Source organism: Vombatus ursinus, unplaced genomic scaffold (genome assembly GCF_900497805.2).
Source record: "Vombatus ursinus unplaced genomic scaffold, bare-nosed wombat genome assembly UNPS02014807.1, whole genome shotgun sequence".
In the NCBI taxonomy this organism is placed as follows: domain Eukaryota; kingdom Metazoa; phylum Chordata; class Mammalia; order Diprotodontia; family Vombatidae; genus Vombatus; species Vombatus ursinus.
The window spans coordinates 1183457-1207895 of record NW_020954585.1 but is presented as its reverse complement, the minus strand read 5'-3'; the positions used below and the strand labels follow the sequence as shown (position 1 = coordinate 1207895).

At 33.8% G+C, this 24439-nt stretch overlaps 1 protein-coding gene across 17 annotated transcripts in view; it reads left to right on the top strand.

Moving 5' to 3' along the window:
• The window catches only part of LOC114052104 (SUN domain-containing protein 1-like), a 62847-nt gene extending 40189 nt beyond the window's left edge, over positions 1–22658 (top strand). For 10 of the 17 annotated variants that reach the window (XM_027874567.1, XM_027874568.1, XM_027874572.1 and 7 more), the window contains 11 exons: positions 568–626; positions 798–943; positions 1959–2045; positions 7682–7725; positions 8512–8647; positions 12944–13207; positions 13804–13888; positions 15726–15841; positions 17619–17786; positions 19325–19417; positions 20851–22658. In XM_027874567.1, coding sequence (XP_027730368.1) covers positions 568–626; positions 798–943; positions 1959–2045; positions 7682–7725; positions 8512–8647; positions 12944–13207; positions 13804–13888; positions 15726–15841; positions 17619–17786; positions 19325–19417; positions 20851–20964 — 1312 coding nt within the window. In that variant the 3' untranslated portion in view covers positions 20965–22658. The remainder of the gene's footprint in view (positions 1–567; positions 627–797; positions 944–1958; positions 2046–7681; positions 7726–8511; positions 8648–12943; positions 13208–13803; positions 13889–15725; positions 15842–17618; positions 17787–19324; positions 19418–20850) is intronic. The other 7 variants (XM_027874582.1, XM_027874580.1, XM_027874579.1 and 4 more) reach the window with 2 other exon arrangements.
• Positions 22659–24439: the final 1781 nt, after the last annotated feature.

The following is a 24439-nucleotide window of genomic DNA, read 5'->3' as shown; positions in this document are numbered from 1 at the left end:
GGGTAAATATAAAATCCTCTGGGTTTTAAAACTCTTTATGACATGGCCCCTTCATATCTTTCTAGCCTTCTTACCTCTCCCATCTACGTATTCTTCAGTCAGTGACACTGGCCTCTTTGCTGTTTTCTTGCACAAGATACTCCATTTCTCAACTCCATGTGTTTTCTCTGGCTGTCCACCATACCTGGAATCCCTTCCTTCCTCACCTGCACCAACTGGCTTCCATGGATTTCTTCTAATCTCAATTAAAATTCCACCTCCTCAGGAAGCCTTTCTTTATCTTATTTTTAGTGCTTTCCTTCTGAGATCATTTCCAATTTATCTGTTACAGAAAGATACAGGTACACACACACACACACACACACACACACACACACACCCATATCTTATTTGTTCATTTCTCATTCAAATGTGAACTTCTTGAGGGTAGGGGCTGCTTTTACTTTTCCTTGTATCATAAGAACTTAACAGAGTGCCTCGCAACTAATAAGTATTTAATAAATGCTTGTTGATATATTTTTCACCTCCTATTTGTTGCAAGTTAAGCATTTTCATTTTTATTTCCAGGTGCCTTCCAAAAATCTGCAAGTTGCTACTGCTAATTATCCCACTTTTACTTTTGCTAGGTATGTGAAGTTCGTTTTCATTTTATATTGATTACTTATGTTTATTTTAATTGATAATTCATGTTTAATTTTTAAAGATATTTTCCCTTAATTTTCTAGTTAAATATAATCTCTTGTATCCTTTCTTGAAATTAATTTTTTTTAACTTTTCGATTTTTATTTTTCTCTAAGGGATAGGCCTTTATTTATGGAACATGGAAAGTTTCCTTTCACTCTTGCCTATATTTAATTGGACAAACATACACAGAACACAGAGGGTAGATGAGTCCAGATACTTCTTTAAGCCTGATTCTTCTCATGTTAATCAGCCTACAGAGGTAAATTGTTTGAATACTTTCTTAGATGACTGGCTCATTGTTTTATGCCACACAGTAAATTAGTCAAGTTGTTGGCCAATAATGAGGTTCAGTGTGGGGGGAGCACTGTTTTTTGAATTTATTGATAAAATTTTCAAATAAAGAAGCTTTGTACCTTCATGCATGTTTTAAAAGAGTTCCAACAGTGTTGACCTTCCCACTCTTGCCCCCATTATTTAGCTCATGTTTGATTTAATTAGCAATTGATATCATCATTTTATTGGAGAAAGTTCCCTAAAATATTTTGTAGACAGCCTTTTAAAAAACCTCTATTTGCTAGGGTTTTAACAATGGATTTTCCTATTTGAACTATTTTTCAATATTTTACCATGCCAGAGAAAGGACAGGTGAATAAGAATTCTTTGATTTTGTCTAAGATCCTTTTTGGTTTGGACTATTTTTTTTTAAAGGAAATTAGTTATTAGCCTGTAAAACGACTTCAGCATTGTCTTTGGATTTGAAATCACCTGGAAGTAGTACCGTAAAAGTACTTACAGTTGTATGTTGGTAATATTTGTAGCAATACTCTGAACAGCCAAGTGTTTTTAAGAAACAGACTGGGTGATAGAGTAGGAAATTTTCTTCTTTCGTTTTTCACTATGACAGATCTATTCATTTATTTTTCCAGTTCTGTCAGAGACCTGCTCAGCAGCCCAGACTATGATTTATGGTATTTTCTGCCATTGCAGCAGAAATTATAGGATTTTTTTATTGATATTATTTTTAAAAAGATTAGAAGAGAATCCATTTCTGATTTTTAGTTTAGCATAGGTTGCTTTTACTTTTAATTTGGATATGTAACTTCCTATAGAATAATCTCTCTAAATAGACATTATTAAAATGTATATTAAATTATTTTCTTCAAGTTTGGTATGATAAATTGTGGCCAAATGAAGTTAGCAGTTGAAAAGTGTTATGTGTTTTGAGATCACTTGCTTTAAATTTCCATTCAACATGTTTGTTTTTTATTTTTAAGATGGATTTTATGGCTTTCCAACAAGAAAATGAATTCCGTATATTGAAGCTTGAAGATCTTCTTGGAAAATTGTCTGAAAAGGACAAGGTACTTAGTTTTTCCATTCTAACTTTAGCATAAGTTATTTTAGTGTAAGCATAAGTCTATTTTTCATCTTTTAGAATGATAGCCAATAATCAACTTCAGGTAAAAGAATTTTTTAAAATTTCTTGGTAATTATTCAAAGAATTTTGAAGTTTTTTTGTTGTTGAACCTTTTATATTGTCCTTATGAAGGAATCTTTGTGAAAAACCCTTGAGAGTGACTTGGGGGTTACTGGTTTTCATGCTTAGTAAGCAATTTTTCCTATTCTTGTTTCTGGATTCTCTTTAGTTTCAGTTAATCAAGTATAATTTTTGAGTTCATACTATGTATCTAGATACTGTGGGATACAAAAAGAAGTACAAGACTAGGTATCTGTCCACATGGTTCCAGTGCCAGCACTAATAAATGAAACTTTTAGTACTCTGTAGTTAGTTTTTTCATTATAATACCAGAGGTTGTCTTCTGCATGAGCTCTGTCCTGTCATCATTCAACAAATATTCAACAAAGATTTATTAAATACCTACTCTGTGTAGGGAACTATGTATTAGAAGTACACCTATGCCACTCCAACTCTAAAAACAAATTGTGGAGTAGCTAGGTGACACAATGGATAGAGCACTGGCCCTGGATTCAGGAGGACCTGAGTTCAAATCCGGCCTCGGACACATAACACTTACTAGCTGTGCGACCCTAGGCAAGTCACTTAACCCAATTGCCTAGCCCCACCCCTCCAAAAAAAAAACACCCATAAAACAACAAAAAAAAGAACCAAATCAAATTCCAAGTTTGGAAATGGGAGAGCATTTATAGTATATCACTAGCCATGCTCACATATCTTATAATTGACTCTCATGAAACATGTATGGACATGAAATTTTCTTTTCCATATTATCCATGTCCAAAAAGAAAAAGAAAAGATAGAGAAGAAAATATTCTTTAATCTGCATCTTGAGTCTATCAGTTCTCTCTCTGGAGGTGGATAACATGTTTCACCATGAGTCCTTTGGAATTATGATTGGTGATTGTATTGACTAGAGTTCGTAAGTCTTTCAAATTTGATTATCTTTAAACAACTGTTAAATTTAAAGCTGTTACTATGTAGATTGCTCTCCTGGTTCTGCTTATTTCACTTTGCATCAGTTCAGAAAATTCTTCCTAGGTTTTTCTGAAACTATCCCTGGCATTATTTCCTTTTTTAAAAAAAAAATGAATTTTATTTTAAGTTCCAGATTCTCTCCCTCCCCCAAACTCTCTCTCACCCAATGAGCAGGCAAGAAATAAAGAACTCATTGCAATATGAAGTCATATAAAACAAATTTCTTCATTAGCCATGTTCTGTAAAAAAGAAAAAGAAAAAAAATAACACTATCAGTAGTTCTCTGTCTGGAGATAGATAGCATTTTTCATCATAAGTCCTTTAGAATTATGGTGCGTCATTGTGGTCAGAGTTGCTAAGTCTTTCATAGTCAATCATCTTTACAATATCGCTGTTACTATGTAGATTGTTCTCCTTGTTCTGCTCACTTCACTTTGCATTAGTTTATAAAGTTTTATAGGTTTTTCCGAAACTGTCCCTTTCATTATTTCTTATAGCACAATAGTGTTCCATTATATGCATATACTCTCACTTGTTTATTCATTCCCCAATCGATGGGCATTTTCTCAGTTTGTAATTCTTTGATACCACAAAAAAAATTTTTTTACATATATGAGTTTTTTTCTTCTTTGATCTCTTTGGGAGTGTAAGCCTAAAAGTAGTATTGTTGGATCAGAGAGTATGTATGGTTTAATAGCTTTTGGGGCATAGTTCCAATTTGCTTTCCAGATTGATTAGACTAGTTCACAGTTCCACCAACAGTGCGTTATCATATCTATTTTCCCATATCTATAATCCCCTCCAGGATTATCATTTTCCTTTTTTGTCATCTTAACCAATCTAATTGGAGTGAGATGGTACCTCAGAGTTGTCTTAATTTGCATTTCTCTGATAATTAGTGATTTAGAATTTTTTTTCCTATGACTAATGATTGCTTGAAAACTGAAAACTATCTATTCATATCCTTTGACCTTTTATCAATTGGGGAATGGCTATTATTCTTATAAATTTGACTGAGTTCCCTATATATTTTGGAAATGAGACTTTTATCGGAAAACTTGCTGCACAGGTTTTGTCCCAATTTCTCGTTTTTAATTATAGCTGCATTGGTTTTATTTATACAACAACTTTTAATTTTGTGTTATCAAAATGACTTATTTTGCTTCCTATGAACCTTTCTATCACTTGTTTCATCATGAACTCTTCCTCTATCCATAGATCTGCCAGGTAATTTCTTACATGCTCCACTAATTTGCTTATGATAGCACTCTTTATGTCTAAATCATGTAGCTATTTTGAGCTTCTCTTTGGTATATGGTATATGGCATGGGATGTTGGTCTGTGCCTTATTTCTGCCAGACTACTTTCCAATTTTCCCCAAAATTTTTGTCAACGAGTTCTTGCCCCAACTGCTATGATCATTGGGTTTATCAAACATTAGGGTACTGTGCTCATTGGCTTCTATATATGGTATATCTTGTCTGTTCTATTGATCAACCTCTTTACTACCTACTTTACTACTTACTAGTTTTACCTACTGCCAAATTGCTTTGATGATTATAGCTTTGTGGTGTAGTTTGAGATCTGATACTGCTTATCCCCCTTCTCATTTTTTCCCATTGATTCTCTTGATAGTTTGGACCTTTTCTTTCTCCAAATAAATTTTGTTGTGATATTTTTTCCAGCTGTATAAAGTAATTGATAATTAGATTAGTATGGCAATGAATAAGTAAATTAATTTAGGTAGTATTGTCATTTTTTATTGTATTGACTTGGCCTACTGTAAACTATTTAATATTTCTCCAATTATTTTGATCTTTATTTGTGTGAAGAGTGTTTTGTAATTGTGTTCATATATTCCTGTATGTTGTGTCAGGTAGACTTCCAAGTATTTTATGCTGTCTGTGGTAATTTTAAATGATATTTCTCTATCTCTTTCTGCTGGTTTGTTTTTTTTTTGTTTGCTTTTGTTTTGCAATATGCAGAAGTACTGGTAATTTGTGTGGGTTTATTTTACTGTCCTGCAACTTTGTTAAAGTTTTTAATAGTTTGTTAGTTTTTTAGTTGACTCTCTAAGGTTTTCTAAGTAAACCATCAGATCATCTGCAGAGAACAATAGTTTTGTTTCCTCATTGCCTATGCTTATTCCTTCAAAATCTTTTTCTTATCTTATTGCTACAGTTAGCATTTCTAGTACAGTATTGAATAGTAATGGTGATAATGGGCTTCCCTGCTTTCCCCTCCTCCCCCCATCTTATTAGAAATAATTCTAGCTTATCTCCATTACAGATAATGCTTGCTTTTGGTTTTAGATAGATACTATTTATCCTAAGAAAAGCTCCATTTATTTCTATGCTCTCTAGGGTTTTTTTTTCCTTTTAACAGGAATGGCTATTATATTTTGACAAAAGCTTTTTTAATATCTGTTGAAAGAATAATATGATTTTTGTTGTTAATATAGTCAGTTTTATTTATAGTTTTCCTAATATTAAACCAGCCCTGCATTCCTAGTATAAATCCTGTTTGGACATTCTGTATGATCTTTGTGATACATTGCTGTAATTTTAAAATTTTTGCATCTATATTCATTAGGGAAATTGGCCTATAGTTTTCTTTTTCTGTTCTGACTGTCCTTGGTTTAGGTATCAAGACCATATTTCTGTAGAAGGAATTTGGTAGGATTCCTTTATTTTTTTCAAACATTTTATGTAGTCCTGAGGTTAATTATTCTTTAAATGTTTGGTAGAATATGCTTGTAAATACACCTGGTCCTAAGGAGTTTGTTTATAGCTTGTTCAATCTTTTTTTCTAAGATAGAGTTATTTAAGTATTCTATTTCCTTTTCTGTTAATCTTGGTAATTTATATTTTTGTAAACTTTTATCCATTTCATCAAGACTGTCAGTTTTATTGACATTTGTTTGGGCACATTAATTCCTAATAATTGCTTTTATTTCATTTGGTTGTCAATTCAGCTTTTTCATTTTTGATACTGGTATTTCATTTTCTTTTTTAAAATCAAATTGGCCAGTGATTTATCAATTTTATTGTTTTTTTTTCCCCCAAACTCCAGCTCCTATTTTCATTTCAATGGTTATTCAGTTTTTTTGCTTTTAATTTTATTATCTTATTCTTTCATTTTCAGGATTTCTATTCTGATGTTTAATTGAGAATTTTCAATTTGCTAGTTTTATGATTTTTTAAAATTGTATGGCCAATTTGTTGATCTGTTCTTTCTCTTTTTTCTTGATATATGAGCTCAGAAATATAAATTTTCTCCTAAGTCCTACTTTGGCAATATCCCACAAATTTTGGTATGCTGTGTCATTGTTATTATTGATAATCTTTAAATGTGGGAAGGAAATGAGAGGTATATCAATACATTTTCTCCATTTTCTGTAATAATCGCTACTTTTCATCTGCTGGGTTAAGTAGTTTTTTAGGCATTTTAAACAACTTAATAAATTCCTGTATATGTCTTTGCAACATTGTCTAAAAGAAATGTCAACTGATATTTAAAATAAGTTTTTGGAGAGCAATGGCCATTTCATTTTTGTCTTGGTATCCTCAGTGGTTAGCACAGTGCCTGGTGCATAAGTGCTTAATAGGGGCAAGCTAGGTGGCGCAGTGGATAGAGCACCGGCCCTGACGTCAGGAGGACCTGAGTTCAAATCCGGCCTCAGGCCAAACACTTGACACTTACTAGCTGTGTGACCCTGGGCAAGTCAACCCCAATTGCCTTAACAAATAATAATAATAATAATAATTATAAGTGCTTAATAAATTTATATTGATCTGTTGATATGTTTTTCAAAAGGTGTTACAACTACAGTGGATTCCATTTCCAACTCAGTTAATCTGCTAACATCATCTTGTTGGCTACATTGTATTAGATTTTAAATATATAAAGTGATAAGACCAGTGTCCTTAAGTCACACACCAAAATATGGTAGTCTGTAATTAAAGGAGAAGCTTCTTCTAAATGATAGGTCATAAGAGTTGATCAGATCCTTAGATCTCAAGAATCAAGGAATTGGGAGAGATTCTTATTCCATCTTCTGTTTATCCTCATAGTCTCACTTTTTCAGTTATGATTGTAGATTTAATCTCAAAGTCACAGTATTAAGCCTTATCATAGTTTAAAGGAAAATTTCACCATGATCTAAGATATCCAACTATGTGGGGTGGACATGGTCAGTTAAGGACCAAATTATTCACTAATAAGTAATGCTGACTCTTTAAAGATAAAAGTATGATTCTTTTCTCTTTCCCACTCTTTGACTTATCCTAGTGGCTACTTTTTAAAGATTGTGATAATAAATTCAATCAGATTATTTCCATCTTTGGTTGAAGTGGTTTTATTTCAACAATTGAGGAAAAGAGGCAAATGGTTTTTCCATTATAGATTTCCTGTGGATGAAACCTTACTAGAACTTAGCCTACTTTGGTAAATGTATCTTCCCAAATTAGCTAATACATACTTAAAATGTTAAAAGACAAATGTGTACATTCTCTATTTAGTTATTGTTTTTATATTTTTCAGCTTATCCAGGAAGAATTAGATCAGACCAAGTCAAGAATAATTAGGTATGAATATTTTTTAATATATTTTGATTCTTAGGTACTTTTTCCTACTTTACAGAAATTGGTGATTGCAGAAGGATTATTATTTGTGTCAGGCATGATTTTAATTGAGGTCATGACGTGCTTTATGTGATCAGAGCACACCTCAGTCCCACTTTGGATGATACCCAACAAGGCACTGAGCTTTGGGGCAATTTTTTCGTTGATACTGCCTAAGGCTTCTGTTGGTGGAATGTCTTCAGAGTTTTTTGGATTTCTGTGAACAGAAAGTAGGATTAATCACAAGTACATTAGAAAATTACAAAATAAAGATCTTAACTCACTCTATAGCAACTTTATAAGTCTATCAGACCTGTTTTAATAAAGATGGAGAGGCTTGATCTAAGAGAAAGGGAAAGAGAAAAAGAAAGGGAGAGAGAAGGAGAAATAGAGGAGGGAGGGAGAGGGAGAGAGAGAGCCTCAGATCTTCAGACTGTAGGTAGAATTATGAATTCCCAGAATATAGCTGTGTCCACCCTGTAAGTACTCAAAAATTCTGTATTTTTATTGTCCCTTCTGTTTAATTTAGCAGTAACAATTGAGGTTTTTTTTTTCTTTTAAGAACATTGTCATTGCACATATTTATAGTAGTTTTCATTTGTGGACAAGATGTTCAGTTTTCATAATGTGATCTTTTTTTGTAAGATGTGTTACATCCTCATAGTCTTTATTTTTAATGGCTTAATTTATTTTTGGTATTTAATGTGGTTTTGGAGTAAATTTATCTTTCTTCTCCATTTGGTTTACTAGTGGAGTTGATGAACGACAACATCTTCTGTCCAGAGTTAAGCATCTAGAACTGGAACTGGGTCATCTGAAATCAGAATTATTAACTTGGCAAGACTTGAAGACTAGCTGTGAGAAAGTAGAGACAATGCACGAAAAAGTAAACATTTGGTTATTGACATATTTTATGATCTGAGATATTAAGTGTGTATTAATATTTCTTAAGTTCATGAAATGAAGTTCTTTGTTAATTATTATTGTGTATATAGTTTTTGATATATTATTGAAAACTTCTAAATGGATTAATAGATTTAATGGTGGAAAGAACCTGAGAGATTATCTAGTCGAATACTGTTATTGAGCCCCAGAAAGATGAAGTGATTTGCTTTAAAATCATATATCTAGTAAAAGGCAGAGCTGGGCTTTGAAATGAAGTATTATGACTTCAAATTCATTTCTGTTTGTACATGCTGTATTTTATAATTGCAAACTTTTCTCTTTTGTCAACATCAGTAGTATTAAGGTTAGGGTATGTCTTGTAAAATATAAACAGGTGGAATTTTTTTTCCCCAAGCTTTTGAACATATTGACTTATTAAGCCATGGTTGCCAATAGCATAACAAATTGGGACTGGACCTCTTCAGCTTAGCACTGGACCCCATAATACAGGGGGACATTGATTTTTATGCATTAAAAGAAAACAATTAACAGAATATAAACCAGGATAGAAGATTAGTTCATCTGATTTCTAATTGGTAGAAAGATTAGGGACTTTCCAAGTTGGGAGTGAGAAAACAAACAGGTGCAATTGCCTGAATCAGAAAAAGAGGTATCCCATTCCCCAACAAGTATCTGTATTCAGAGGAGCAAGGAAATGGTAAATGACTGACCAGTATGGGGCCAGTTTTCAGATAAGACATATGGGTCGCTTGTGATATATTTGTGAAAAAACTCTTTGGATCAATCTTTGGATCTGACTGGGTTTCTGGTCAACATAACTTAGGTCCTTAGTTAAGGCTTTCTAAGCAGTAGGTAGAAGTGGTCCGGCTTCCCAGCCAGACAGGGCTAGGTACAAACAATGCAATAAAGTTTTCTCACAATTCCCATAATTGAATAAAGTTTTCTCACAAGACAGAAATTGGACTAGATGCATGATTGAATAGAAAGGAAACTGATCTAGATCCAAAATTGAGTCACAAGATGGAGTCAGTATGATTCACACAATTCCCATAATTCTCTCAATGGTCCTTCTTTTGGAGAGAGAGAGAGAGAGAGAGAGAGAGGGAGAGAGAGGGAGAGAGAGAGAGAGAGAGAGAGGGAGAGAGAGAGAGAGAGAGAGAGTGTGTGTGTGTGTGTGTGTGTGTGTGTGTGTGTGTGTGTGTGTAGACACCTATCCATAGGTCCATGATTTCAAGCATTGGTCCCCGCTACAATACTATAAAAGATTCCATTGGTTTCAGGAAGGTCACTAAAGTATCCCTAGATCCCAGGTCTCCCTGGCCTTCTTTCCTTGTTCTGTCTTCTACAGGGAGTCCGCAACTCCTGGAGTGACCCTTACTTCAAATTCTGTCTCCTCCTGTTTTCCTCAGAAAAGAATTTCCTGTACTATGTAAGAGATAACTTTCAGAAATATTGAGATGGCAAGGTACTCTGAAAATAATCAGTATCAAATTTTTGGTTATATCATTTCAAAAGTTAAATTTGATTCCAGAATGCCAGCTAACAATTATTCAAGCAAAATATCTGTTAGCCAATTCATTTTAGATTTTATTAACCGTTATAAGTTTATTGCAAATAGGTTTTATGGTGGAAGTTGAAGACTTTATGGAAACAGTGTATCATCTTTGGATTTTTCCTTTCACTTCAACATATGTATTAGACAGTTGCTATATCGAGTACACTAGTGATATGAAGATTGTTAAGACACAATCCTATAACATAAATTGATGTTGAGGTTAGGGAGAGAGTGTAGACATATGCAAAGTACTGATACAAGAAGAAATGGGATAGGTTCAAAGCCTAGGCAAAGTGTTGTGAGAAATTTCTGGTGGCAGAAATACTTTTAGCTGGAGTTGGGGGTGGGGAGTTAGTCAACAAGCATTTATTAAGCCCTGCTTCACTTATATGTATATACCATATACATATATATGACATATGTGACATACATATACTTATGTACACACTGTGGTATAAATATGTGCATGTGTGGTGCATATATGCCATGTGTATCGAATATGCACATGTATATATGTGTATGTGGCATGTAATTTATGCTGCACTGTGTGCTAAGTACTAGAGATACAAAGAAAGTCAAAAGGAAATCCCTATTCTGAAGGAACTCGCAGTGTAGAGAGGTGAAAGTATTGGTGGAAAAGGCTTCATGGAGAAGGTGGCTCTGGAGATGGGGCTTCAGAGAAGGGAAGACTTCAATAGACAGGTGGGAAGAGTGGAATCTGTTGCAGACATGAAAGATGATAAGTGTTTGAAAAAAAAGAGTAGAGATGGCAGGAAGCAAGATGATTAGGGGATTGAGGAGTACTCTAGTTAGTCTGGAATAAAGATTACATGAAGAAGACTCTATATGTTAGAATGATATAAGGCTAGAAAGGTACTTTGGAGCCAGATTTTCAAGGGCCTTGAATGCTAGGTAAAGAGTTTACATTTAATTTCATAGAGGTAGCACTGAAAGTATTTTTGAATGAAGGAATAACCTGATCAGAATAGTACATTGGTAACATTCTTTAGACAGTATCATAGAAGGATAAGAGAAAGAGTTAGACTAGAGACAAGAAATTAAAGGAAGGCTATTACAATGGATTAAATAGGAAGAGAGAGGGCCTGAACTATTGTGAACAAAGGAGGAGTGTAAAGGTCATAGAGTAAGAAAACAATGAAAAAAATTAGCTATGACTTTAGAAGAAATAATGGCAATAAAACTATAAATGTGCAGAAAGGAAAAAAAAGATTGAAAAGGATGCAAAAAAATTATTAATTATCTTTATGTTAAAATGAAAATGGAAATACATGGGATTTTGTGCCTTATAGTTATAATCCATCTTACATTTATTTTTTGTACTTGTTAGTAATGTTACCAGTTTTTATAAGAAAAAATTGTTTTGTTTAAGAAAAAGGGAGGAGATGGATTTGAATGAGAGATTTTGAATGTAGAGTTTGACAGAACTTGGGAAATTTTTTGATGTAGGGAGTGAAGAATCTTACATTTGAAGTTTTGAGCCTGTGTCACTAGGAAGGTGGTATTGTAGTCGAGAGATAAAAACAAATAAGTTAGAAGGAATACATTGTTTTTTTGAGGAGAAACCATTTGATTTCAACATACTGAGTTTCAAGAAGGGTGGGACATCGAGAGTGGAATGTTTAGCATTAGGTTGGAAATATAGTATAGATGTGCATGGGAATAAAAGGGGAAATAGGGTAAGGTGGAGCTATAGATTTGGCAGCCATCTTCATGGACTGATAGGTGATGTTAAGTTATATAGAATCAGATGAAATCACCGAGTTAAAGAATGTAGAGACAGGCAGAGGAGAGGACCATGGGCAAAATCTTGGGGGATACCAACATTGAGGAAGAACTAGAAAAAGAGACAAGAACAGTCATCAAAAAAGTAAGAATAAGAATCTAATGTGTTTCTGATTGTAAATACTGTATTTCCATCAACTTAGATGCCACTCTTTCAGAAAACCCAGTATGTGTAAATTCGTATTCACAGCATATGAACTAAGAGGTTGTTTGTTATTGACTTACTTCATGGAAAGGTTATCGTAGAGTTCCTTTAATGAATTCCTAAAGTACATGTATAATATGAATTATATTTATGTAAATAGAATTACACAGACCTTTCCAGAACTACATTTGTTGTATAAAACATAGTATATCTTTTTTTTTTCCCTAAGAAACTCAAAACATTTCATTTCTTAATATTTTATTTCTGGAAATAATTTCCTCTTTGGTAAATTTCCATACTGAATACTCCTATCAGCTTTGAATTCTTTTGAAGAAATCATTCAGATTCTTTTTGCTGCATTTCTATTTAGGACAACTAAAATGAGAGGCATCTTGACATAGAAAAAGCACGGAATTTAGAATCAGAAAATCAGATACCAAATCCTGGCTCTGCCACTGACCACATATGTGATCTTGGCAAAATTACTTAATTTCTGGGCTTCAGTTTCCACATCTGCGAAATGAGGAGGTTGGACAATAAGATTCTAATATGTATACTAGCTTTTGATCTTAAGGCTTGATATATTCCTCTGTATTTCCACCTACCCAAATGTTATTACAGTTTTTTTTCCCTGTTGCTATTTATTTTTCTGCTTTCCCAGGAGAACTTTTAAGTGTAGGAGGAAAAACTATTTTTCATAATTGCTTTGGTGATTTTAAATGAACAGGTGAATTAAATTCACAAATCCCTTGCACTATTTTTTTTTTAACTAGGTAGATACTCAAATCCGAGAAACTATCAAACTTATGTTTTCTGATGATCAGCAAGATGGTTCTCTTGAATGGCTGCTACAGTGGCTTTCTTCCAAATTTGTAAGCAAAGGTGACTTGCAGATTTTATTACAAGATTTAGAACTGCAAATTCTAAGGAATGTTACACTCCATATGTCCATGACAAAACAGATTCCAACTTCTGAGGCATTGGTAAATGCTGACAGCCTGGGGATTTCTGGCATAACAGAAGCGGTAGGTAAAAAGGTAATTTTAAATGTTAAAAAGCTATATGATGAAGTGGATTGTCTTTGTCTTAAGAAAGTTCTTAAAGAATAGCGTATCAGCTATTCTTACCAAATCATTTGGTTCCTAAGTGTAAGGAGAGCATTTTGAAAAAAGCTCTTTTTTTTCTGAGTGAGGTGCTGTTTACCTATGTGGCCCCCACTTGTTTTTTTAATTATATGCACATCTCTCAATAGTATAGTGAAGCTAACTATGTTTTCATGACAGTCACATTTTGAGGCCTTTTCTTGGTGTAAATAAGGTCACCTAAAGATCTACTCTTAATATTTAACAATGAAGAAACCAGTTCTCTGCATTTTCAGAAATATCCAGTCTGTTGATTTCTTTTATTTAGCTATACATATTTGATAAAAGCAAGTACTTCTGCTCAAAATGGGCAGGAAGGTGGGTTAATCTGTAGCAATGGACGTTTTAAAAAGAGAATCACCTAAACATTTTTAAATGCACAGAAGTTAAGATAATTATTCTTTATTTGTGTCTTGTTTAAAGGAATTCCCAAACTAAAAAACCAAAATGTTTCTTTCTTATTTTCCGTTTTTATTCCCATGAACATCTAGCAAGCACGTATTATTGTTAATAATGCTCTGAAGCTGTATTCCCAGGACAAAACAGGGATGGTAGACTTTGCTTTAGAATCTGGAGGTAAGTAAAATCATGTTCACATCAAAAATTGATATTTTATTCTGTGCTAAGATCAAAAGTTGCTTGATTTGTCCTTGAAATGATGAAAAACTCACCTAATGTTTTAAGAAAAGTTATGGAATAATGAATTTTCATGCAGCTTTAAATTCAGGAATTCATGTATCAGATTTTCTTAAAGAATGGCAAATTATAAGGTTTTTTTGAAGTTATAATTATAAGTTTGCTGCCACAATCAGAAAACCATTACCACAAAAATTCATTGTACCATAATAATGTCTAAGTTTGGCTGATGTTGTATTGTTGACCTATTGCATCTAAATTTTCTTATTAGACCACTAGTCTAATAAATGGCCCAGGCATGTTTCATTTGGTGCATAGAGCAGTAGTACTATCTCACTATGAAATTCAGTACCAAAAAACCCCATGTTGTTTATTATAATGGGACTTGATCTTGTTCTTTGATGACATATTGATGTTGATAATAACTGACATTTATATAGCCCTTTAAAGTTTACAAAGCATTTTATGTATACTATTTCATTTGATCCTCACAACAAACCTATGAGGTAAGCAGTACAAATATTATTACACATATATCCATATATTCCTCAAATAATAAGCATCTGCTATGTTCATGAGACCAGTGCCTATCACAGTATCTGGCACATAGTAGGTGCTTAATAAATTGGAAAAAAAAAAACAACTTGAACATGTTAGGAACAAAGAAGCATGAAACACAATACATATCATTAAAAACTTAAAATTTCAGTGGCAAAATAAGACAAAATATGGTGAAATACATGTTAAAAGGCAAATATAAGTAAAGTAAAATATAACTGGAAAATGAGCTGTATGTTGGTAGTAGGAATTTAGATGAGGCAAAGTTAATTGTAGACTGGTATATTTATTATTGTAGGTTGTTGTTAGAAAAGCTTTTCTGAAATAGGTGAAACTTGAAACTTTAGAGGCTCTGTAAGGTTGTGTGACCATGAAACAAGTCACTTAACTGCTAAGTAAGAGGAGAGATTCAATGCCCTGATCTCTCTTGACTCCCAATCTAGTACTAATTTCACTAAACCACTTTGCCTCTTTCCCCAAAAACTGCCTTGTAAATTAAATTCTATGATACCTTGAGTGATTTGTTGAAGTAAAAATATGAGGTAGAAATTAGGAAGAAAGTAGTAGAAAACTTTATACAGCTCTTAATATATTGCAAATGATATAGTAAATAAACATTTGTGATTAGTTACTGTTTCTCTAACAGATTTATGTATGTATACATATTTATATATGCATTTATGTCTATACTCTGTAAATATATTGATAGTTGACTAAAGTTGTTGTCTATTATTTCTATAAGAGGTTGAAGATCACAGTGTGCATCGGATTCAGAGCTGAAAGACCAGGGACCTAAGAGATCAGCTAGTTAAAATTCTTCTCATTTTATTGATTTGAAATTGGAGGAAGGGCCAGGATTCAAGGCAAATCTTTTCAATCCAGTGCTCTGTGTTTATACCATATTACACAAAATCATACTTAACTTAGGTCATTTGGGCATACAACATTCCTTAGACTAGTTTTGTCCCAGTTAATTCAAAGTAATGAAATGTTTACTGAGTTAAAATAATTTTAAGGTAAGTGCTTATTTTCATTCAAATCTTACAGTATTAATGTTGAACCTTTAAAATTGTAAATACTTCTACAGTTGGTGGTCTTAGATAAATTTTCAGAGATTTGAGAAAAGTTTACTTGAAAAAAGGATTTTCCAAGACCAGTATTTTAAATTTCTTAACAATGGTCAAATATGATACTGAAACAAAATGACTTTGTTTTTAAGGTGGTAGCATTCTGAGTACTCGCTGTTCTGAAACATATGAAACCAAAACTGCATTAATTAGTGTGTTTGGAATTCCTCTGTGGTACCATTCACAGTCTCCCCGGATTGTCATTCAGGTGAGTGAATTTTGTCTAAAATACATTATTGTTTTCTGTAGTCGTGTTCCAGCTTAGATATCCAAATACAATTAAAGTAAAATGTCAACCAGGGTACTTTTCACACAGATGAATTGACATATTTTCAAGAGTTAAACTAAACCTTAAATAAATAGGTGTGAGTTGGAGACTTGTACATTAGAACTAAACATAAAGATCCTTTCCATGAGATATTTTTTGTTTGATAGCACTGTCCAATTGAGTGGGTAATTTCCAATACAATTTTAGGGAGGTAACCTTGGGTAAAAAAGTTTTGTCCTTATTAGGATGTGCCACCTATTTATACATTATTTTAGGAGGTTTGTTATGTCAACTAATTTTGAAAAGTCTGACAGAAGATGTTAACTTGTTAAATATATTCATTTTGCTGTAATACTGAATACATTCCAGTATATAATTGAATGGCTTCTAGTGTGTGAGTCAATCTTATCTCCCTACAGTTCTCCTAGCCACTCCATGGCTCCCATGATATTTTCTTACTGGTTGGGAGCCCACTATACAAGTACTGCTCCTTCATGGCCCCCAAATAGAATGATGCTTTTGTATACAAGCATACTCCATAGCTGAATTGTGATTAGCCTATCTCTGTGCTGTGGCTCAAATTCATTGCTCCATTCCATTGGCTTCCTGTTGTCTCCAGGATAAAATACAAACTTCTTTGTTTTTTAAAGCCTTTCACAACTTGACTACTTGCTACTTTCCTAGCCTAATTATATATGTTTACTCCTTTTCCTACACTATATGGTCCAGTGAAACTGGCCTTATTATTACACACACACACATACACACACACACACCCCTCATCTCCCATTTTTATGCTTTCTGCATAGGTGGCATAGTTGATTGAGTGCCAGGCCTGGAGTCAGGAAGACCTGAGTTCAAAAACTTTGTCTGAATTCAGATATTTACTAAGTGTGTCACCCTGGGCAAGTCATTTTAACCCTATTGGCCTGAGGTTGCTGGTTTTTCAAAAGGAAATAGAGAAGTATGTGAGACCAGGCAATATAGTAATTATAACATAATGCTATAATATTGCCAGTTACTTTTTTTCATCTATTTTTATAAAAATTATAAAAGCTACCAAAAATGTTGTAGTTACAAGAACCTCACGGTCCATCTAGTCCAACCCTCCTTTTACAGATGAGGAAGAGGAGGCACAGGGGGGGGCAGTGACCTGCATAGAGGTAGTGAGCATTCGAGGTGGGGTTTTTTACTCCTGTCCTCTGGCTCCAAGAGGCCATGCTTGTTTGCCCTGCACCATGCTGCACTACTAATTGATTACATTACTAATGGGTCACCGTTTTGAAGTTTTCAATACTGTATTTGCATAAGAAAGTCATGGTTTTTGCAATTTACTTTTAATTTATAGCTATTTACCAAAATTGAATGTCTTAAATGTTAGAAAATATTTGATTTTCCCATCTGCTACTTTTTTTGACTCTATTAAGTATACTGTGTTGACATTAACGTGGAATTTTTTTTTTTAATTTGCTCATTTACCTTGAGGCAGCAAAGAAATAAAATGTAATCAGCAGTTAAAAATATCTTTTCAGTAAGTTAGCTGATTTTATATTTTTTTGCCAACATAAAGTTCTAATACAATCCTGTTGTGTTAGCGTTTATACTGATCCTTTTGAATAGATGAGAAAGAATCCCACCTACATTTGATAGATTGCAGTATTTTATGAATTGTAAAAATTGTTTTAAAATCATAAATTGTCAGTATTTTTTTCCCTAGCCTGACATATATCCAGGGAATTGCTGGGCATTTAAAGGATCTCAAGGTTACCTTGTTGTGAGATTATCAATGATGATCTATCCAACAGCTTTTACAATAGAACATATACCAAAGACACTTTCACCAGCAGGCAACATCACTAGTGCTCCTAAAGATTTCTCAATATATGTAAGTATATTTCTTTGTTAATGTTTATAGATAAAATAGGAGTTTCTGTATAGAAAGTTTACACATAACAAAAGCTGGAGAAATTGAAAGTCAGCTAAGCAGCATTTAACTTAGAAATAAATTGTTTCTTATTTGGAACTTAGAGGATATTTTCCTATAGAAATAGTGTTTGATAAACCTATGCCACCCACAAAGACTATTAACCCACAATGTGGTGGATGTATACATAGTAGTCTTGTACTATAGCACCTAGCCATTTCATTTAACAATGTTTTCAAGGGAAAATGAATTGGGAGTACCAACTTGGGTTACCAGGAGCATATCTATAATAGTCTTAAAGAGTTTTTTGGTTTGCTTTTTGTTTTTGCTAGTAATAGCCAAGTTTAAAAATGTGTGTCTTATGTTCCCTTAATTTTTTCTTTTCTGATAGATATTATAGACAAAATTTGTAAGGAAGTACATAAGGTACATAAGGGACAAAACTAGTGTTCATCTACTTTTTAGAGAACAAGCAGATTCAGGTGTTCTGAACATACACCTGGGAACTTGGGGATAGAAGTGAGACTATAGCAGGGGTTCCTAACCTTTTTTGTGTCATGGACCTTTTTGACAGTCTGGTAAAGCCTGTGAGCCCCTTCTTGGAATAATGTTTTTAAATGCATAAAATTAAATACATAGGATGGATGACAAAGGAAATAAGCTTTATTGAAAGTTTTCAAAATAGTTTAAAAAACAAGTCCCAGGCTAAGAACCCCAGAACTCTAGGAAGAAGAGAATGGAGGGGTTTGGATAGGAGTCAGGAGTAGGGAGGTGTCCCCTCCCTAGGCCAAGCCTTAGTGGAGGGAGAAGCAGCTTCAGGGACTTTACTCTTCCCAGTTTCCTAAACCACCTCAGACTTTGCCCTGAACTGACCAGTAATGGGAGTTGGGAGGGAGTGGGGGTAAGTGGGAGGTAAGATAGAGGAAATGGTGACTCCTGTGGCCAAATTTACATTTAGTGGCCACTAGCAGGTTGAATTCTGACCCTCCTTCAACCTTTACTCCTTAACTCATATTTGAATAAAAGTAACTATAAATGTAAGAAACACTAGAATACTTTCACCAGAAAATAAAGTGTGTCAAAACTAAAAGGTGTTTGCTTCTTCTCCATATATGGTATGCTATAAAGATCAAATTACTCTGAGACTTTGATTAGATTGCAAAGTACTTTAGAGATCAATCATCTTGTCTAGATCCTTCATTTTACAACTAAGGAAACTTTGTCCCAGAGAAGTGAAGTGATATGCCCCAAATCACATGTTGATCTGAAATCTGGGATTTGAATCCAGGTCGTCAGATTCCTAATCCAGATATACCAATATTTCTGGCACTTGGGTAAACATGGGAAAAGTGTACCTGTCAGCTTCTGACCTCCTGAATAAGATAAGGCTTGTTGGCTAGTTATTTCTTGATTTTCTTTTTTATATAAACTTAATGTTTGAAAAAATTCTGGCCAACAGAGAGTGTTCTCATTTAACAACTCTTTCTTCTTGGTTATAGGGTTTAGACAGTGAATATCAAGAAGAAGGAATGCTTCTAGGACAGTTTGTTTATGATCAAGAAGGAGAGTCACTTCAGATATTTCAAGCAATGGTAAGGGCCTCCATGCATAGATAATTTAGATGTGTTATAGATAAGTTTCCTAAAGCTTAAAACTGCACTAAGACTTTCAGGACACCCCATATATATGCCAAGTGTAGCTGAATTTTAGGTTTTCATGTATATACACATATTCACAAAATAAGGACATTTGTCTGTTTCTAAACACCAGCCCCAGCAAGTAGCCTGGTGTTTTGCCATTGAGAAATAAATGTATTTGGAACTTTCCACTTTGAAAAGACTATATTTTAGTGCATGTTGGTGAAGTACCCTGAAATGATTAGATTGATACTATAAGCAAGGCTGTGACTAATAACCAAGTTGTTATAAGTGGCTTTATTTTCACTGTTATTTTGTTGGAAATCGGGAGTATTGTACCAATGCATACTGGTATCTGCTCTGCAACTTGTAGCTTTAGACGTTTACAGGAAGGTCACTGAGAGTGTAAGTGGTTTGCCCCCAGGATCACACAGCCAGGATGTGTCAAGTAGTAACTTGGGTTTTTCCTGACACTGAAACCAGCTCTCTGTCCTCTGGGCCAGAGACTTCAAACACAAAGCCAGGGGGGCAGTTAAGTGGCACGGTGGATAGAACACTGGCCCTGAAGTCAGGAGGACCTGAGTTCAAATCCGGCCTGTGACACTTGACACTTCCTGTGTGACCCTGGGCAAGTCACTTAACCCCACTGCCTAGCAAAAAAACCCCAAAAAACAAAACAAATACAAGGCCAACAACACTCCTGAGTGGGACTGACCAAATTTAAATGTAATTGTGAAATATTTAACTAAATAAATAAAAGTACAATTAAACTTAAATATCATTTACATTTTAAAACTAAATCAGGATGCATGCGGCCCACAGGTATCCTTAGGTATGCATCAGTAGCTGCAGTGTATTTTAAGAGTTTAGCACCACAGATCTATGCCATACTGCTGTTAAGTATTTTATTTAGATTATTAACTCAGTTGAGAGACAGTTCACTTTTTAAATATAAAAAATAAATTCTGACTTGGCTGAAAGAAATGAATCATAGCATTTTACCCTGGAACCCTCCTAGCTCAGCTTCTGAGCTTTGGAGTGAATTCTTCCTTTGTTTAACATTAAACATGTATCAGAGCCCACATGAGATTAGTGACATTGATGCTGCATATTTTGAAGGAGCTAAGTAAAAAGAACAAAATGACAGTCTTTCATACATATGTTATTGATTTGAGGACCCCTTGAAGTAGCATAGGTTGAGAGAGAATCCTCTACCCCCTCATCATGGCTGATAAAGAAATTCAGGTTAAGAGAAGTTCTTAGTTTATTAACTTAAGGTTGTTTCAAGGACTCAAACCTCTGTTTCCCGATTCTCAATAGAAATGATTGATGAATTTTTTTTGTTAAAAATATGAAATAATGCAAGTTTCTTTGTTTTCTTTTTTAAGAAGAGCCCTGGAAAAGCTTTTCAGATTGTGGAACTTCGAATTTTTTCTAATTGGGGCCATCCTGAGTACACATGTCTCTATCGATTCAGAGTACATGGAGAACTCATCAAGTAAAAATACTGTCTACATAATTTTTCTTGTACATTTTTGTATATACCAAACAACCTGGAACACTGGATGAGGGCATGTTTTACCACGGGACAAAATTATCCTTTATAATAAACTTCACAAGACTGCCAGCAAGACAGTACATGAAAATTCAACTGATAAAATGTTTCAGATGCTCAGCTTGCTATTGACAGCTTTTTTTTTTTTTAAACAAATGGTCACTTTGAGAAACTGCATGCCGAATACTCTGGTTCACAAAGATCAGTTAGCAGAACAGGTGATGTTTCTTGTATGAAGTTTGAATTGTATTGTTAACAAAACCATTTACTTTTGTTTTTCAACTTTAGAACCTATTTTAACATAAAGTTCATCTATACACTTATATTTGCCTGGCACCAGGAACAAGGCAAATAGATATTAAAAGGTTCCTTAAGATTTTAGTCCCAGTACTTTGGCTTTTTCATTAGATTTTGAGGACTTTTTTAAGTATATATATTTCATCTATTAAGCCTTATACATATTACTGTCAGGGGAAAATAATGCAACCAAAATGTCTTTAATTATTTATCAGCAGCTTAAACTCCTATTCTTCAGGATTAGTGAGTACTTGCCTTAACCCAGACACAGATGTTACTTTACTTTACTATATTTGTGGGGTTGGGAGAGGGGGGTGGGATGGGATAGAGATTAGGTGAGGGAGCAATACCTTTCAAATTTGTTTTGGTTTGCTTTTATTCTTGAGCCAGCTTTTCAAAGTAAATAGTATCTCCTAATCTTGATTGAGCAAGATAAAGAAATTTTATTTCATTTGTTAGTTTTAAGGATGAACTAGATTTAAAAAGACAACTTAAATCTCAGGTCTGAATGATGCTTGTTCCAATTAAATTAATTGGTTTAGTCTGGGTTATACATTAAGAAGATAAAATTAGGATCTGAAAAAAGTATAATATTTTGGTTTTGAATTCTGCTGTAGAACTGACACTGATATGTTCTTAACAGTTGTATTTTTATTCCACTGGTCACATGATATTGAAAGTGTTTTAGCTAAAGTAGCAAGCAAGTTCAGCTGCCATTATTACATGTTAAGGCCTTTGTTTTTCCCCTACAAGAGCATTTTTACTGGATATAATTGGGATTTTCGTTATATTATACAACTGCATGTAGCATTCCTGCTTGATTGATCTTAGAGGCTTATTTGGTTGTGATTAACACTTGTGTTATCATATGTATTGTATTTTCAAAAAAAGGCTTAAAATGATGGTGCTGACTGGTTTTCTGAATAGAGTTTTATGTATATTGCACAACAGTCCTCAAATGTATTTAAAAATTCCATAAATTAGCATTTGTTCACTGTTTTTAGAAGTCGAACTAATGCCTATACAGAGAAGTTGGATAAAATATGTACAGGTATTTCATATATTATAGGTTAAATATATAAATCAAAATTATCCTGTGTAAATTAAATTTGGGAACTGGGATGGGAATATTTTGAATACTAATTTATTTTTAAAGATGCAAGATAGGACTTTGTGCAATGTATTTTTGTAAATGCTTTTCAAAATATTTGTCTTTGGTAGTGTTTTTTTTGCTGCCTCCAAATTCACAAGATGCTATTGAGATGTTTAAATAAAGAGTTTGTAATTTTTAAAAGTGCATGTAATATTTCAAATTAATAATAAAGAGTATATTTCTTTTCTCAATTTATGTTGCTTTTGCTACAGAATGTGAGGGGTCTATTAATAAATAACTTTAAATTGATATTATTCATCCAATAGATACTTAGTAAATCCTTTCTTTCAGCTTGTGTATCAGTACCGAAAAGAACAGTCAACTCTGAAAACAAATGACCAAAGAATCACAGAGGTTATGTAATGGTTGTTAACTAAAAATACCAAAGAGCTCACACAGGTTATAACAACCACAGTTAACTCTGAAAAATAAGATAAAATAAAAACAAATAAAAAGACCTAACTAACAGTAGTCATAAGCAAAATCTTCATTTCATTGGAGGAGGGAAACTAGACCCAAGTGCCTGGGCCTCCTCTGACCCTGAGACCTGCTTTAGTGTGGGCAAATCTCAGTACTCATGCTAAATGCTACAAAGTGACAATGACAATGAGAGGTAACAGCAAAAATGATACAAGCTTGATTCACAGCAGGGTTTCATGACCAGAACACAGGGTCCCTGCAGGTGCTTCTCCAGGCTCAGGGATCACCTGGTGCTGGTGTGAAACAATTCTGGGATTTTGCTGAGGCTGAGTTCACCAGAGGGTGAGCACAAAGGATTGTTGTTATGCCAAACTCAGGGCACAGCTTGCTTGTTGGACCTTATCTCTGCAAAACGGGGTGTCTCCTAATAGTAAAAAGAGACGAGTAAAAATAGAGGGGTGGTCTTGGCATGGGGATCCGGACACAATAAATGATTGTATAATGTGAACAAATAACTAAAATACAAGCATACATCAGATTTGAGGTCATCTAGGTCAAACACAGAATAAATGTTTTATATTAGAAGCATAATCCCTTCCCAAATCCTCCACCTTCTCAGGATTTCTCTTAAAAAGCTGTCTTCAACAATTGGTCCCCAAGGATAATAGCACTTTGACTTAGTTTCTTAAATACTGAGCACTGGTTACAAAGGTGCTTAGTATATGGTTTACAAGGAAGTCTCAAGTATTACAATGTAACCATAAATAAATCCAAACTAGGGCTTTCTTGTACTATGTAATATTTAGGTAATCTCTTAAAATTACTTTCAATCCAGGATATGGAATATATCACCGACTGTCAGAGCTGAAAAATGCAGTCTTATTCTCCACTTTTTCAGAAGAAACTCAGGCCCAGTAATAATAAGTGACTTGTCCCAGCAGGAAATTAAGACTCCCAGTGATTAGGACCTGGATCCCTTCACTGTTCTTTTCACTGTACCACATTATGAAGTGACATTTCATATAAAACTGAATGATGTTCAAGTTGAGATTTATTGCTTTGTGTACACGTACACAAAATGGAAATTACAGACAACATAATATTTAAACTACTGCTATTTGTTCAACTGAGTTAACCTGTATTGTGAAAGGACTCACTATTTTTTCTTTGTGTATACCTTTTTGGATACATGTTCCATACAAGTATGGCAAATACTGAAAAAACAGGAAATAGCAGTTTTATTTTGGAATTGAGTATATCGAGCAATAGTTATGTATGAGGGAAAAATTACAAGCCATATTAGGAAACTGCTTCTGAGTTTTATTTTAATAGCGCTACAAAACGGCAATTTGAGTGGCTAACAAACTTTTTATACAGATTTTATTCTCTAGGCATCTCTTTTTTGACTTTGTTGCTTTCTCTAACCAAAAGGGGCCATATGCTACTTTTGCAAAGATCCCTTTTTCCATTAGGGAAATGACTACCCGCTTGTCTTTATCATCAGCCATTATTTATGCATTAACAGTTTGAAGACACTGGTGGAATAGCAAAA